The 15,900-nt window shown below is 46.1% G+C and overlaps 2 protein-coding genes across 3 annotated transcripts; one reads left to right on the plus strand and one right to left on the minus strand.

Annotated features, from left to right (window-relative positions):
- Positions 1-1,547: 1,547 nt before the first annotated feature.
- AHSG (alpha 2-HS glycoprotein) lies at positions 1,548-8,380 on the minus strand. The gene is made up of 7 exons (XM_055418701.2): positions 8,108-8,380; positions 6,028-6,138; positions 5,634-5,718; positions 5,119-5,282; positions 3,842-3,943; positions 2,862-2,948; positions 1,548-2,229 (listed from the first exon to the last, which is right to left on the minus strand). The coding sequence occupies exons 1-7, from the start codon at positions 8,318-8,320 to the stop codon at positions 1,912-1,914; spliced, it is 1,080 nt and encodes a 359-aa protein (XP_055274676.1). The 5' UTR covers positions 8,321-8,380; the 3' UTR covers positions 1,548-1,911.
- LOC148778781 (uncharacterized) lies at positions 6,031-15,552 on the plus strand. Of its 2 annotated transcripts, XM_088838377.1 has the most exons (6): positions 6,031-6,233; positions 11,780-11,975; positions 12,087-12,310; positions 12,793-12,884; positions 13,950-14,066; positions 14,349-15,552. In XM_088838377.1, the coding sequence occupies exons 2-6, from the start codon at positions 11,950-11,952 to the stop codon at positions 14,424-14,426; spliced, it is 537 nt and encodes a 178-aa protein (XP_088694503.1). In that variant the 5' UTR covers positions 6,031-6,233; positions 11,780-11,949; the 3' UTR covers positions 14,427-15,552. The 2 variants fall into 2 exon arrangements, 1 of the variants encoding a protein (XP_088694503.1); XR_016037963.1 differs by lacking the exon at positions 13,950-14,066.
- Positions 15,553-15,900: the final 348 nt, after the last annotated feature.

Here is a 15,900-nt window from a genome sequence, read left to right on the forward strand (position 1 = left end):
GTCTCTCTGCGTGTGTTCTGCTTTTCGAGCACATGTCTTACTTTCCTTTCTACCATCTGTCTCCTTGGCAATTTTTTTTTTTTTCTAGGCAGACAAGAACTGGGGCCTGGAGTCTTAGCCCCAGTCCCTCCTGGTCTAGTGCTGAGGACTTTGTGCTCTCACTGCTGAAACCAAGTTTTCAGCCCTGGTCAGGGAACGAAGGTCTCGCTGCAAGATGCTGCTCTCCACTGTGTCTGTGCAAAATCAGTCCTTTAAGATGACATCCTCTCTCTCCCACCCTTTTCCATCGGACTGCTTGAAAGATATTATACACTCCTCTCCATTTTCCCATCCTCTTCCACCAGGCATCTTCAACCCTGCCACCAGGCTTTCATACTCACCCTTCTTGAAACTGTATCTGCCAGTGGTCACCGTCACCTCCAAGCCAGTCAACTAACCCATGGCCTTTTCTTGGCCCTCGTGTTTATTGCTCTTTCAATAGCATTTAGCTCAGCTGATCATGCCTGCCTCATCTTCCCTGGTTTCTGAGGTACCTAATGGTTTTCCTACCTTCCTGGCCATTCTTTCTGGTTACTGGAATGTTGGCAAAACCCCTAGGCAAAAGTGATAAGGTGAGTCTGAATCAATGCTTGATTCAGTCTTCTTGGGTCAAGTGAAACCACTCAATTGGTTATCAGTCCCAATCCTTTAAAATTTCATAAGAAAGGGCCCATCACTTAGGGTTGCTCAGAACAACCTAATGCTAGTGGATGAACATTGAAATTGTCCAGGCACCACTCTACAATGGGAGCTATTTATTTCTTTATGCTCTCTGAGCACTCAGATAGCATCTACAAATGCCCACTGGATTCACCACTGGAGGCACCCCTGTTCTATTCATACTGTAAACCAGAGCTTAAACTTGAGGTCTTAAAATGGATTGACTAGAATCCATTTCAGTATATAGTACTATATATATATACTTCTCTGGTGGCTCAGAGGGTAAAGCATCTCCCTGCAATGTGGGAGACCTGGGTTCGACCTCTGGGTCGGGAAGATCCCCTGGAGAAGGAAATGGCAACCCACTCCAGTATTCTTGCCTGGAGAATCCCATGGACAGAGCAGCCTAGTAGGCTACAGTCCATGGGGTCGCAAAGAGTCAGACACGACTGAGCAACTTCATTTTGTTTGTTTCTTACTATATACACATATAGTACAATCAACATGTATAATTAAAGTGAGGCTCCTGTGTTAATTACTAACATTTCCTTACCTGGGAATTGGGGGAAACTAATGGTTGGTTTGTCTGTACAAAGTTTAAGCACTTGGTCCTAATTTATTAATATTTTCTGACCATTATGAAAGAATTATTTTCTTATAAAAAAATTATCAGATCATATAGGTTGTGAGCGGATCTTGGTCTCACTTTTTCCTATGTATATAGGAGGCTTTGTTCTATTTTATTCCTAGTTTCACTTTGATTTTTATTAGGGACACTTGTGATATGGTTGCTGGAAAGACCACACACGTGAGTTTCGATGAAGCAGGCAACAATCATGACATTTCAGCTTAGAACCTTCTTTATTAGAGCATTTTTAATGACAAGTAGATATAAACTTGGCAAGAGCACCTTTCAAAGTCACAGTTCCAATTGTTTTTGTGAGGTCAAGAGAAGGTAGAGAACACAGTGGTGGTGGCTTACATCAAAGCCATGACAATCAAGCTGCTGACTGTACGTTCCATCAAACATCACTAGCACCTCCTCTGCTCCTGTCCTTGGAAGGATGAGAAGTTGGGACTCAAGACCTGACATTAATCTAGACCATAGGCAGCGCTTGCTTCCAGAGCAGACAAAGCCCCTACCCATACCCATACTTGGACAAAATGATAGCTGCATTCTCTGTGCCAAACCGTCCCATCTCCGACCACCTTCTAGATCTTGAAGTATCTGATTCTCCCCGGGCAAAGGCGGACTGCACCGCCAGGAACGCTAGGCTGCCCGACTATGGGTGTTTTCCCCACGTGGAACGCTTCTCCCGAGGCTGACTCCACCGAGGCCACGCCGGAGAAAGTGTGGCGCAAGTCGTAGTGTGCCCGGTGCAGCGGTAGGGGAACTGCCACCACGCTTGGTCCCGCCACCACGGAGGCCACGGGCGGGCCAGCTGCAGAAGGCGCGGGGGCAGCTGCGTCCGGCACAGCGCTTGGGGCCCCAGCTTCGGTGCCGTCGGGCTGGGGCTGTGGAATCACAGGCTGGAGAGAGGACCGTTTCTTTAGGTTAGCTGCCTTTCGCCTCCTTCCAGGGGAAATCCCCACCCAATTCTCTCACAGTATTAATTTTTATTTGTAAGGAATCTGGCAAAGAAGAACTACCTAGGTACAAAAGATAGTCATCAGGATTCCAGGGGAGGGGTAACTGGCTTGCGCCATTTCCTTTCTCACCAGCTGTTTTGGGGTTGGTAGACTTACACTCACATTTCACGAGCAAAAGAACCCCACCTTATGGCTAACTTTCACCAGCAGCATCACCCTCTTTTTCATCTACACCTACAGTTACAGGGAGCTAGCAGGCAGATCTACCCACCTAGTCTCTGCAACTCAGAAAACCACTCCCACACACCCCCTCACTCCCCGGGACAGCAACTAGAAACATGACCTTGCCAACTGCACCTGGGGGTGGTTCTGCTCTGTAAGTACCAGTTCCTAGAAGGGGAGGGCATGATTGAAACCTTTCATTTACTGATGATTTCACATTCCTGGCACTATCTATGTTGTGGGGCTCAGAAGAACAGGCAGCTAATGCCCTAATTACTACTGCATGGCAGAAATCTAAAGGGGTCATTGGATTCTGAAAAGCAGGGCAAGTACATCTGTGGGGCCCTTACCTGCGTTTGGAACAATGTGCAAGTCACTGCGACGTCTTCCCCACCAACAGCTTTCTGAATGACTGACCCCTTACAGAAGCCATATTGCTGCCCACAGAAAGAGAGGAGTTATTTGAATAGGTTCAAAAAGTGGATTTCTCACCCAGTTTCACTTATACTCAATACATCCAGGGTAAAACGCTTAAACTCTTAATTCCTGTCTTTTTTCTTTTTAACTTTTTTCTAAAGTTTACGCTTTCTGCTTATATTTTATATAGAATGTAGAAAATACAGAAATATTTTGGGAGTGAGAGAGCTCACCCATAATCTCAGAAATTGTGGTGACCCAGAAGAACTTCAGTTAACATCTATGTATTTCTTTATTTTTAAATACTATTAGATATCATTTAAAAGTTGACATTATGGTGACTTTACCATTTTGGAGACTGCGTTTTTCACATGCTGAATGATAGCATTCTCTTATATCATTCATTATTCTTTGAAAACATAATTTCTGTGTCTATAATTTTCTATTTACTAACATGTCATACTTTATTCAACGATTCCCTCCTGTTGGACATTTATATGTTTGGGGTCATTTTGAATCTGTCATAAATCATCTTTATAGATATATTTTGTCAAATATGCTGATCCCTTTAGGCTGAATTCCTAGATGTAGACATTACTGGCTTAAAGACTTAGGTTGCATACCTGAGGTATATCTAGAAAATCTACACTTTATACTGCCAGCAGCCTGACATGACTCATATTAGTTAGGAAATAGCCTCTCTAACTCCAGGGGCCTCCAGCAGATGAGAAAATCTAGTGATAGCTCTTAAACATGGGAGATGACACCCCACGGGATGACCTGGCATGACCCAGCCTCACAGGGCATGGGTATTTTGCATTATCTCTTTCCACAGCCCCAAGATATAAACTTGCTCTAAGAATGCTTTGTTCCATGACCAGCTTTGCTGATTCAGTGCCTGGGGCCCGCTCACCTTTTCTGCCAGTAGGTTGCACTTGGTTGGATCTACGACGTCTTTAGCAATACAGTCAGTAGCAGCCACTGCAAACTCCACAGAGACAGAAACTGGAAGAGGCTGATGAAGATACATGAAAATTTTCATGAAGCAACATGACAGCATGAGAAAGGCAGGGAAGGAGAGCCCAGAGGGAAGCAATGAGGGCCATGGTACTACATAGTCCAGGGAACACCATTCATATAGACCGCACTGTGTGGCCAGGAAACATGCCCCTGGTGGCTTACACAGGGCTCACATGGTGGCATTGGGTTTTAAGGGCTTACACACAGAAGCTGGGGTTTGGGTGTTCCCTGAAGTAGGTGCAGGTATCCACTGCCCATCCTTCCAGAGCAGAGGTGAGTTTTCAGGTAGAAAGCAGGAACCCAGAGGGCTGACCTGACGCTGATCTGGGTAGGAACCCTTCCTCCTGCCAATTTCCGTATTGGGGTTGCACTTTGAGACCCAAGGTTCAGGTTATTCCAAGATGGGATGGGAAAGTAATTAATTTCTCCCCCACATATTTCATTTTAGGATCAAATGAAAAAGATAACTGGAAGTGCAGAAGATATTTATGTTTTTCTGTCTCTTTGTTCTTGGAGCATAAGGACACTTAAAATAATAAAATATCTCTTATTATAGTCTGGGGTGGAGGTTCTAGAATCACATATTCTGGTTAACAGCACTACTACCTACAGGGTATTTCCAAGTATGCCATGGCTGGCATCCAGGATACCATTTTTTAAAAATATATTAGAATTATATTGTGTTCAAATGTGCTAACCTAACCACAGGACAGTTAGTTGTTGTTTTTCAGAGATTCCATGGCATTTTTAAGATTCTGCCATTACATATAAGTATGCCCATGCCTTTGTAAGTATCAATCACAAGAGTTGATACTTACAAGAGCAGATGTTCAGTGGTGACGGGTGATAGTGATGTGGAGACCCATGAATTTACAGTGTGTGCTTCTGGATAAAATGGGAACTCCCACCCTGGTGTTAAGTAAAACCGAGGAAGACAGCCTGAACAGACACGCAGACTCTGACTATTTTATGTTGAAGTGGCTTAGGTGGGGGGTGTGGTGAGGGTCCTATGGGTCTAGGACACTCAGGATTCTTTCTTTCCCTTTTCTCCCACCACCCTCCTTGACTTCCTGTAGCTGCACCTGCTCCCTCCCTCACACTTGCTTCACCACGTTCACACCCCAAAGCGCCACCAACCTGCCCAACCTGTCAGCAGGGTCTCAGTCTTACCACAAATTGAGCCCGAGAAATTTCCACCAGCTGAAAGTAGGAGCCGTTATTCTGGGCATTGAAGGTAGCCAGCGCGACCTCTACTGCGTGCACCACCCGGCTGTCGTTGAGCGGGGCCAGCAGGGGGCAGTCTGGGCACAACTTGCGCACGTCCTCCGCGGAATCTGCGCACAAAAGCAACCCGGTTCGGCCCTGGAATTTTCAGTGGCATTTGTCCCCGCTCTGCTTATTTGAGAGGGCTAAGACAGGCTCCAAACAGTTACAGGCTGATTCTCTGCTTCTTACTTAAACCCTCGGGTGTCCCCTGACTTGCTGGCATTTTTGCAGGAGCTCCTTTCATCAAGAGGCGATTTTCAACCTCCAAGCTGAACAGTTTTAATAATCCCCAAACTCAGGAAATTTGGCTTCCCCTTTTCATCACCAATAAAGTGGCTAGATCTGCTTCTTTTGAAAACAATTCAGGTCCCTCTTCACTCTCTCTACCGGGCAACCATAGTAAGAATAGTCAACTCTACCTGGACTGGAATCACATTTTGTAAACAGCACTGAAAACTGGCCATCTTGTTTCAGCACGTGGATATCGCAGTCTCCTTCCACCGCCTGGAGAAATAAACCCACAGTGAGGGCCCCAGAGGGCTGACCTTCACCTCTCAAGGTGGAAGGTGGGGAGAGGGCGGAAGAGGGAGTGGTCTCTCAGGCGTGGATGTCACAGGTGAGCCTCACAAAGTCTCCTTCACTTGGTGATATTGAAACAGGACACTGTCTGGTTTTACAGAGGTTGCGGGGGAGGCGTGGGGGGCGGGGTACAACAGAAAGGGGTGCTGGAAGAAATCGGCGCCGGCGACTGGCAGTGTTAGTTGGGGCACCGCCCCGCCCCACCCCCGCAGTTGCCCTGAGAGGGCCACTCACGTGCTCCGTCTGCTGCCTCACGCTGCAGTTCGCCAGGGGCGTGGGGTCCAGCACGTGGCAGGTGGTTTCCAGAGTATCGATTTCAATGTCATACACCTCTCCCGTGGGCCGCTGTGGAGACAGAGAATGAAGAGGTGAGCCTGAGCCTGCTAAGCGGGTCCACGGGTGAGCCCCCACTGGGTGCCAACACACCCATTGTTGGAAAGGTAAGAAAGAAGTGGGCGTGGGCTTGGACAGGTGGATGGAACCGCAGTCATCACTCTCAGATGTATTTGGAAGGCAAAAATGAGTGTCGGTACGTACCCTTCAAGTGGTACTTTGAAGAAGTCAGTTTGGGATTTTTCTCAGTCAAGCAGAAAAGTAAGGTGCTGTAGGATAATAATTTACCGTCTCTCCTTTATCTTCTCCATCCCTCCCTCTACTTCTTCCTTTCTTCCTTCCTTCTTAACATCTATTTTGCTTCCTTCCCCATTTTCTTTTCCTCATGCAAACGTTGCTGTTCCCTCCTGCCCCCTGCTGGTAGTGAGGGGGAAGCGTGGTCCTTCCTCCGCCGGCGCAAGCAGCGTGTCTGTCCTTCACTTGCACAGAGGAAAGGAGTAGTGGGTAAGGCAGTGACAGGGGAGCTTGGATGATTCCTTGGACTTTCCCTGCCAGTTCACCTGTTTCTGCTTCCTTTCTTCAAAGACCGGAAAATCCAGAAGGTATGTATATGCCTATTTTTTCTTTCAGCCCAACTCTGCTGCTGAAAGAGTGTGCAGATGTGCCCAAATTAACTTCCTGAAAACACTCATAGCTAGTGAATAGGAGCCTGGCACTCCTGCCAGTTCTCAAGCCCTGCTGTAAGTGAAAATTGCAACATTGTTCTTTCTTTCCCTCAAATATGCAGGTTGTGTGTTATTTCCCTTGAACTGATCATTGGTTCCTCTGAACCACCACTGTACTTCACTATTGCAGAACTCCTAAACTCCATCAGGGACAATCCTGATTTCAATTATTTTGTCCCATTGTAAGATCAAAGGTCTGTGAGTCAGTCCAGAGGTTTGCCTTATTTTCCTTCCTAGATTGTGAATCTTCTGTGGCACTAATTTTGTCTTTCTCATCTTTGTGTTAGGTTGAATCATTAAAATGCCAATATCTGACTGCTTTTAATATACAAAGCTGGCTATTTCATATGATTCAACTTAGCATGTCCCATATCACCTGACACTGGTTCTTGTCCTGGAAGACTTGTAATTAGCGTTGGCTGAAAGAATTATCCTTCATCAGCTATAAAATCTAATTTCAAAATAGGCAGTAGACAGATGCCTTTTCCCCACCTCTCCAAATCACTCAGCTGACCTCCAAGGCACAATTCCCAGTTTGATTGTTGTCACCAGCTTCAGACTGCATTGCTTTCTCCTCCAGCATATGAGGAAGTGAATCCTTTCATGCCAAGATTTCTCACTGGGATGTGGGTTCCTTTCTTGGGAAAGCAGCTTGTGTAGAGGAAGGAATACAGTGCTGAAATAGAATCCTAGCCTGATGCTTACTATTTTATGACCTTGGGTAAAAAAAAAAAGCCCTAAATACATCAGAGCCTTGGTTATCTCTTATGTAAGACAAGGACAGTACCCCCAGAACTGGGGATGCAGCGGGGAAGGGGTTACGGGATGAACTATATGAAAGGGCCTGGCACATAGTAGGCACTTAAAAAATGTGCGCTTCATTCACACTCATTCTTTATGCAGAGAAACAGAAACAAAGAAAAAGAAGTGTTTTCCGGCCGGTGGTAGTTGGGCAGCCAGAATCCTTTCTCTGGTGCTAGTTTTTCTAGAAGGTCACATTTTCTGCTTGTGACCTTCAAAATACCATCTGAAGCCTTGTCCTCTCCTCACACCTCCTGCTGCCACCCAGCACCCTCCTGGAGACCCTGACCACAGTACAGAATGTCTCCTCTCTTCCTTCAGCCTGTCCTCTCCCTCCCTCCTTGGAGGAATCAGGGCATTTTCACTGCAGTTTCCTTTGTTCTGGGAGGCAGGCTCTCAGAGACATCCGGCCTCCCACACCAGCCTGTCCCACCTGGCAGGGCAGGTTCACTTACCCTCGGCCACACCTTCACACTGTCAATCTGGTTCAAGGTGTGCTTGTAGCCCCGAGGAAGGTGCTTGTTGATGTAGTCCACGGCCGCCAACGCTGCTTGCTCTGTGTCTGGGTCATCACAGGCTGGTTCCTTATACCCTGCAATCGGGTCAAGCGGGATCGAGCGGCAGTCCGAGAGCTGAGCCAGGCAAAAGAGCAGAATGAAGGATTTCATGGTGGCTTCAGAGAGGCCCTGGTGTGTCAGCAGGCAGGCAGCTGGAGGCTTCCAGACCAACCCAGGTGCTCTGCCTGATGGAGTGTCGAAAGGCTTTATTTATATGTTGGAGCCTGCGGAAGGATTGCGTAAGGATATGGGATGATTTCTGTTCTGGTTCCAAAAAAAAAAAAGCCCCCTGCAAACATCAGTCCTGGAAAAGCAAACAGGTTATGACATCGCTGGCCCCCAAGAAATCTGCCAAAGTCAATGCTGCTTGGGGGCCGGTGTGGGCAGGTTGGGGGGTGGGCTGGGGAGATGCTCCAGAGCTGGCCTGGAGCATGGTAACAGCAGCAAAGAGAGGAGGCAGCTGAGAGGACGAGGTGAGCACCAATGGCGAGGGGCTGGCACGGTCGGCCCTGGAGCGCTGTGATTCTGGCAGCAGAGAGAGTGCCCTCCACTGGGAGCTGAGGGCAACATGGGGTCCGTGTTGGGGAAAGTAGGAATGCTCAGCAATTTACTAAAATCTTCACGTGTCAGGGACAATTACCTTCTTCTGGAGGGAGAACAAAGCCCACAGCTGTAGCAAAGGTACCAATGATTTGGAGTGAAGAGGGAGAGTTAGGGGATCTTGGATAAGATCCTTAGAGAAAAGAAGAAGGAAGGGAGAGATTTCTGCCTGGAGTGGGGAATGGGGAGAGAGCACTTCCTCCCTTCCTGTAGCAGGGCCCGGAGGGCTATGGCCCGCAGAGCTTCCCCACTGACATGTCCCCTTCTCTCCCGAACGGAATGCCAACACACTGCAAAGATGCACCCTGACCTGGGTTCCCTGGGTGGCTGAGTGTGATTGGCACCAGTGACCCCGTGCTCCCGTGGCCTGTGCCCTCAGCCAGTAGACAAGTGCAGCAGAGAGGAGCCCTGGTCCAACAGCCACTCACTTGGCAGAGCTCTGGCTTTGAATCCTGCACTTGAAGCTGAGACTCTGTGAGGACACTAAGAACACAGATGCCTCCTTAGGGCCCTTTGGAGCATTAGCAGAACCAGAGTGAGTCTTGGTGGCCAGAGCACGAGGTCACAGGATTGGCTCAGACGCTGCCTCTCAGTTGTGGCCCATGACGATCTTAGATGTGACCTCCAAGAAGAGGTGGTCAGGATAGCGAGAGCCTTGGAAAATATCATCCGAGGTTTAGTTTGGTTTAGCCTGGAGCAAAGAAGCCTGAAACGTGGAAACCAACACGTTTTCCAAATATTTAGAGGTTATCATTATGTGGGGGTGGACTTGCTCTGTTGTTTGCTATTGCTTCAGAAAACAAAACTTGGTTTAAAAGTGGGGGGTGTGTTCTATAGAGAAGCTTGATAATATTGACTTCCTGTAAGGAGGGAGATAAGCAAGGGGGGAGCCTGTGATGGGTAGAGAAGGTAGTAGGTAGTGTAAGCACAGTTTTCACCTTTGCTCTCAGCTGTTCACAAACAGACCCTTAATTCCAGAGGCTCAGAAGGTGTGGTCAGGACCCCAGGTTCTCTGGTCATCCATCAGGATAGGCCTCGGAACTGGGGAGACTTTCCATCAGTCTTGTGCCCCGTTGCCTCCAGAACCTTGACTCATAAGAAACTTCTTGCAGTTGCTCTGCTTTTCTTTTAAAATACAAAATATGGTCATTACTAAAAAATTGAAAATCACAAAAAATATATGCAGTGAGTACATGTTTCAAATGTCATAAGCTCAAGTGTCTACAATATAATTTTACTTTCCATAACACAATTGGATTTCTGACTCAGCTTCCTTTCATGAAGATGGAATCTGCTCGCTTCCAGGCAACCCAGCTTTTCAGGTACTTGGATTGAAACCCGGTCCAATTTAGGTTTGCCATTATGCTGTTTCTCCTAATGAGGTTAGAAGAAAGCCTGAAGTGCAGAGGGGCAGATTTATGCAAATACTGATTTTGTCAAGGTCAAGAGGTATCTGCTTTTGCCTTGGCATCTTCTGCCAGGTAGCCTGTCTCACGTGGTCCTCAGACAAATGCACTCTTGAGCTAATGGCCTGCTTTCTTCATCCAATCCATAGAAAGACAGTCTTTCCACATCCTATGGTCAGGGATCATATTATCGAAGCTGTGCACCCTTTCTAGCCCACAGGCCTTTTCTTAGCTGGGAGTTACCCCCCTCTTTTCATTTTTTGGCCACACCTCAAAACATGCGGAACTTCCCAGATCAGGGATAGAATCCACGCCCCATGCAATGGAAGCACAGAGTCCACTGGACAACCACGGAAGTGGACAACCACGGAAGTCCCAGAGCCACCCGCATCTTTAATCCCGGGAGAATTTATCTGCCTGCCCTCCCAGGCTGTGGGCGCTTCCTGAGGCTGCCTTCAAACTTGTCTGTTTAGACTTTGCTGCATAGCCCACCAGCTCCCACCCCCTACTGCTCTAGGGCGGCCCTGCTACTCAGGGGGCTTCTCCCTGCCATGTGATATCTTACTATGCTACCTGTGTGTCCCCTCCCATCCCTATCCCTGCAGTGAGGTTCCAGGCTCTTCTGGAGGCTCTTCTCCAGGACTCCCACACTGTTCTGGTTGTGGTTCTATTGCCATCCCAACCTGAGGGTAGAGGGAGAAAAAAAAAGTTCTCTCTGATCATCCTGTCTGACCATTTCTGTCTTATACTTGGCACATTTCTTTTGATATCTTTGTTCTTGGATCTTTCATGGGTGACAATTTCTAAAGCCCCATGTACTGTCCTGTTTTGCTGATGCTAGAAAAACAAAGCATGTAGTAAAGAGCAATTAATATCTCAGCTGTCATCCTAACACAGATAAACACTGAAATAAAACTCACCCACAATCTCATCACCCAGAGATCAACAGTGTTAATGTTTTGGTGCATTTGCATCTTATTTTAATATAATTCAGTGTAATATAATCATACTTATTTACAGCTTTGTATTCTTTTTTCATTTAACATTATATTTGACTATTTCTTCATGTTATTAAATACTTTAAATCTGCTTATAATGACTACCTATGATTCTGTTGTATCATAATCTATTTTACCATTCTCTTATTGTTGTATATTTAGTTTGTTTTCAATCGAGCACTCTCATATACAAAGTCATGTTGAACTTTTAATTCAAGTATCTTTGACTTTCTAGTTATTTTTATTCAGGATAGAGATTTATTAGCGAATCATTGATTTTAAAACATCTTAATTTCTGTGGCCAAATTGCCTGTCAGAAATTTCTGCATTAATTTTTACCCCTACCATTTAACTGGTATATTATGCCAGGTCAACTGTTTTCTCTTTTCCTCTGCCACTGCTTCCATGCTGACTTTTGGGGGAACTTAGATATGGGAAAATCATCAGAACTCTTTTTTAATGTATTTTATGAATAGTTTTAGCTCAACTATTCCATATGTCTAAGGCTTATAAACTAAAATAGCTTTGGTGTCAAGCTGAATAAAATGGTCTCAATTTTTTTTCAGTTGGAAAATGAAAGATTACCATTTACTTACTGAAAATGAAAGAGACACTAGAGGATCTTTTGATATGTTTTCCAAGAAAACTGTGACAAAGGATGCCCAAGCGAGGCTCTAAGTATTTCACCATGCCTGATGATATCACTTTCAAACTTTGAAAGATTTTCACACACCGAATGCATATACCCTTGAGTGATCTTGGGTAAGTTTCATCCACCTAGCTCTAGCATATCAAGAGGAGATAAGCATTTACTCCATTTTCTGGTCATTTGTCTCATTACTTTAATGACTTCTCTTTGCATTTTTCTTTGAGGCCCAGGTCTGCAATAAAACAACGTTTAGTAGCCATTGAGGATATTAAGAGCTTGTTAGAGCTGGTTGGGAAGAGCAGTCCCAAAGATCCAAGGAGCAGAAGAGGACCAACAACCTCCAGGAGATGGCAGCAGGGTGCTGGGCAGTGCTTGGTGTGTGGAGCTCACGCAGCTGATGGCGGAATTCCAAGATGGCAGCTAGGGTTGGCACCAGCTGTCTGTGTTTGTGAGTAGGGCTGTCCACTAGGGCGGCGATGCGTTCAAATTTCTCCAAAGCAGAACTCAGCCTTGAGAGTTGTTAGCTGGGAGTCAGATAAGGATGGTGGCAAGTGCAGGGTCACAGTTGCTGGGGGTTGGTTCTGTTTGGGCCCTGCCAGCCGACAGGAATCTCGGAGGGTAAAGATAGAGCTAGAAGTGGGTGAAATATAAAGTCAGGCAGTGAGGGCTCAGGTGAGAGCTAGAAACCCAGCCTCTCGCAAAACAGGACATGAACAAGTGCACGTCAGCAAAAGCCAGAGGAACCATTGGTTTTCACAGGGAGGAAGTGGCAGTGGTTGGTGTTTAAATTGTTGGGCCAGATTCTTGGCTCTGCCCTTTCTGGTACTTAAAGGGCCTAGGCCCTAAGAAGCCCAGGAGTGATTTCTGATAAGCTGGGTGTTTCTTCATCCTTATGGGTATTTATTGAACGCCTACTATCTGTAATGTCAGGTGCCTGTATGCGGAGTGATGAGAAAACAGCCTGCACTAAAGGAGCTTACCTTGATTCCCTTGGTCCAGTAACGTCTGATCAGCCAAGAGCTGTAAGTTATATGAGATGATTGTGTTGTATGTCCTAGGGAAACAGGTTGGGATTTATATCTCCAGTGTAAAACCCTTGATCAATGGAATGCAAATTACCCTTCTCCAAGGACCCACCAGGCTTCTTTTCTTTTTTTTTTAAATTTTTATTTATTTATTTATTTTCCACACCACATGGCACGTGGGACCTTAATTCCCCAACCGAGGATCTAACCTGTACCCCTCGGCACTGGAAGTATTGAGCGTCAACCTCAGGACCGCCAGGGAAGTCCCCCACGAGGTTTCTTGTAAGGGTAGCGGAGCCCTAGTTGCCCTGAAAGGTATTTAGAAGAGCCTTTTATTTTCAGTGCCGATGCATCAAAGTTGGGAGACACTGGCTTGAGCACAGTGTGGCAAAATAGATTAAACCCCAGTGACCACAGGTGATTACTTCCTTCTTTAGGTGGAGAAAGGGCTCAGCAAGCCCCCTCCCCGCGCCCCCTACGAATCCTGCCCTCATAACCGTGATCTAGCTCAAAAATCTAATCCATGGAAAGAAATGCTTGCTTTGAGGGTTACACCTCCTTAAATTATGTGCCTTCGTCCTGTACTTTGCTGGATCCTAGTCCTGGCCCTGGGGAAGAGGCAGAATCTAAACCCAGAATAGAAAAACTGTTTGTATTTCAAGTCTTTCTATTCTTTCAAGTATAGTGTTTTTCTCATTTAGCTACTGATATTCTGTGTGAAATCAGCCTCAAGAGCTCAGTGACATTTGTCCTCGGCTTTCATATAGGAAACTACAGGGAACCTTCTATTCTCTTCTGTTTGGAAGAAGACTTAATATCATACACTGCTTAGTGTGGCCTTGGCACCCACTCTAATGTTCTGTCTCACGAAAGAGAATCATTTTGGGTTAAAGAAAGGATGGGGGGATTTGGACTTTCTGAAGCTGTAACAGCTTCTCCTCAGAAAAACAACATCATCATTAGAGCAAATGATATTGATTCCTTATTCTGTAAAAGGTTTTGTGCTTTTTTTTTTCATAACTGCCTGAGAGTTGTACTGTTCTCATCCTTCATCCTTTATAGAGTAACAGAGGTTCAGAGATGTTCTGGAACCTGCCCATATCACACAGTAGTGGACCCTGGCTTTACTCCAATTGCTTTGTCTCTATTAACCTGAAACCAAAAGAACATTGCCTAAAAGTGAGTAAATCATTATTCTTAGCAATAGGAAACATGGCTGTATGCCATATTTGAAGAAATGGAAAAGATATAGAAAAATGTATTGTGTGGTTAACAATTAAAAGAAGGAAAAAAATTAGTTTATCCACCTCATTTCAGTCAGCGGAAAATAGCTAAAAATCGATTTTGCAGAAGAGACTTTCACCTCTTGACTTCAGTTGTCTTTGAAACTATCTCTGACTCCAGTTTAGGAGGTAAATAAAAGGTAAATGATTACATTATCTCTGGTTAAATGTTTTCCAGGGGGATGCTAGTCAAGGCAGAGAATTGCATCCGTCCTTCCTACTGGTTTGTCATCAACATTTGTTATCTTCCAAATAAGTGAGTGGCTCTCTTCAGACCAGAAGGAAGATGAGAGTTGAAACCATTGTCTTCTAATGAGCACCTTGGGGTGCCATCTGCGGCCATTGGACGTGGAGGTGTTCAGAGGAGCTGTGGCCTTGGGTCATACGGAGGCCACTGAAATAAGCCAATTCATTGCACCTTAGTAAATCTGGGCCCTTCTTTATCCAGCATGTAGATGACTGGGGTTGGAATGGGTCCTTTTTGACAGTGAGTCAGTATTGGAATTTTGATGGATCTTTATTGACTTGTATTGAGTTATTCTCTGGACACAGATTAACTCCAAACTGTTTCTTGGACACTTTCATTGTGCCCAGTGCTAAGGATGCACAGATGGAAGGTGACATTCCTGTCTTCAGTGCTCACTGTTGAGTCTAGCTCTGCAGCACTCTGCTAGTTCTCGTGCACGTACTAGAGGGTCCTGCCCTCAGCCTGCGTTAAATCCAGAGGAACACAAGCCTGAGTTGGGAGGTTCTTGGAGGACAGCAGTGTCCATGTCTTTTTCAATTTTATGTGCTCAGCACCTGCCTCCTGCCCAACTCTGTAAGTCTAAGCCCCATACGTGATCACTGAGAGGCTCTTGGCCAGTCTCCTACTCAACTCAGAGCCTCCTTCCAATGTCTGGAGTCTTCCTGAGGACATCCGGATACAGACTTCTTTCCACCACTGTGGCAGCCCACCTGTTATTGAATCCCTCTAGTAACCGGGAAGTTACTAGTTTCCTTTACACTGAGTCAACACCAGCCTAACTTGCAGTCTCACCAACGGATGCAGATTCTCCCTTCAGGAACTACATAAACTAAATCGATTTCTTAATGCAGTGTTGGGCTTCAGGCATTTACAGACATCCTAAGGCAGTGGGAGGATGAATGCTAGCAGAAAGGCAGGGCGAGTAAGATGGAGAAGGGCAGATGGGTCGGGGGGAAGGGCTCAGGAGCAGCTTAGCTTGATCAGGAGCCCTGCATTTAGAGTTAATGCAGGTGCCGCCCTTTACTAGCTGTTTGATCTAACTAGAGATTTAATCATGGTAAGCCATAGTTTCGGAGAAGGCAATGGCAAGCCACTCCAGTACTGTTGCCTAGAAAATCCCATGGATGGAGGAGCCTGGTAGGCTGCATCAGTGGGGTCGCTAAGGGTCGGACACGACTGAGCGACTTCACTTTCACTTTTCACTTTCACACACTGGAGAAGGAAATGGCAACCCACTCCAGTGTTCTTGCCTGGAGAATCCCAGGGATGGGGGAGCCTGGTGGGCTTCCGTCTATGGGGTCACACAGAGTCGGACACGACTGAAGTGACTTAGCAGCAGCAGCAGCAAGCCATAGTTTCTTCATCTGTTAGATAGTGGTAGTGGTTTAATCTGCGTCTGATTCTTGCAACCCCGTGGACTATAGCCCACCACGCTTCTCTGTCCATGGAATTTTCCAGGCAAGAATACTGAAGTGGGTAGCCA

This window comes from Moschus berezovskii, chromosome 1 (genome assembly GCF_049115385.1).
Source record: "Moschus berezovskii isolate FMDL1 chromosome 1, NW_MosBer_1.0, whole genome shotgun sequence".
In the NCBI taxonomy this organism is placed as follows: domain Eukaryota; kingdom Metazoa; phylum Chordata; class Mammalia; order Artiodactyla; family Moschidae; genus Moschus; species Moschus berezovskii.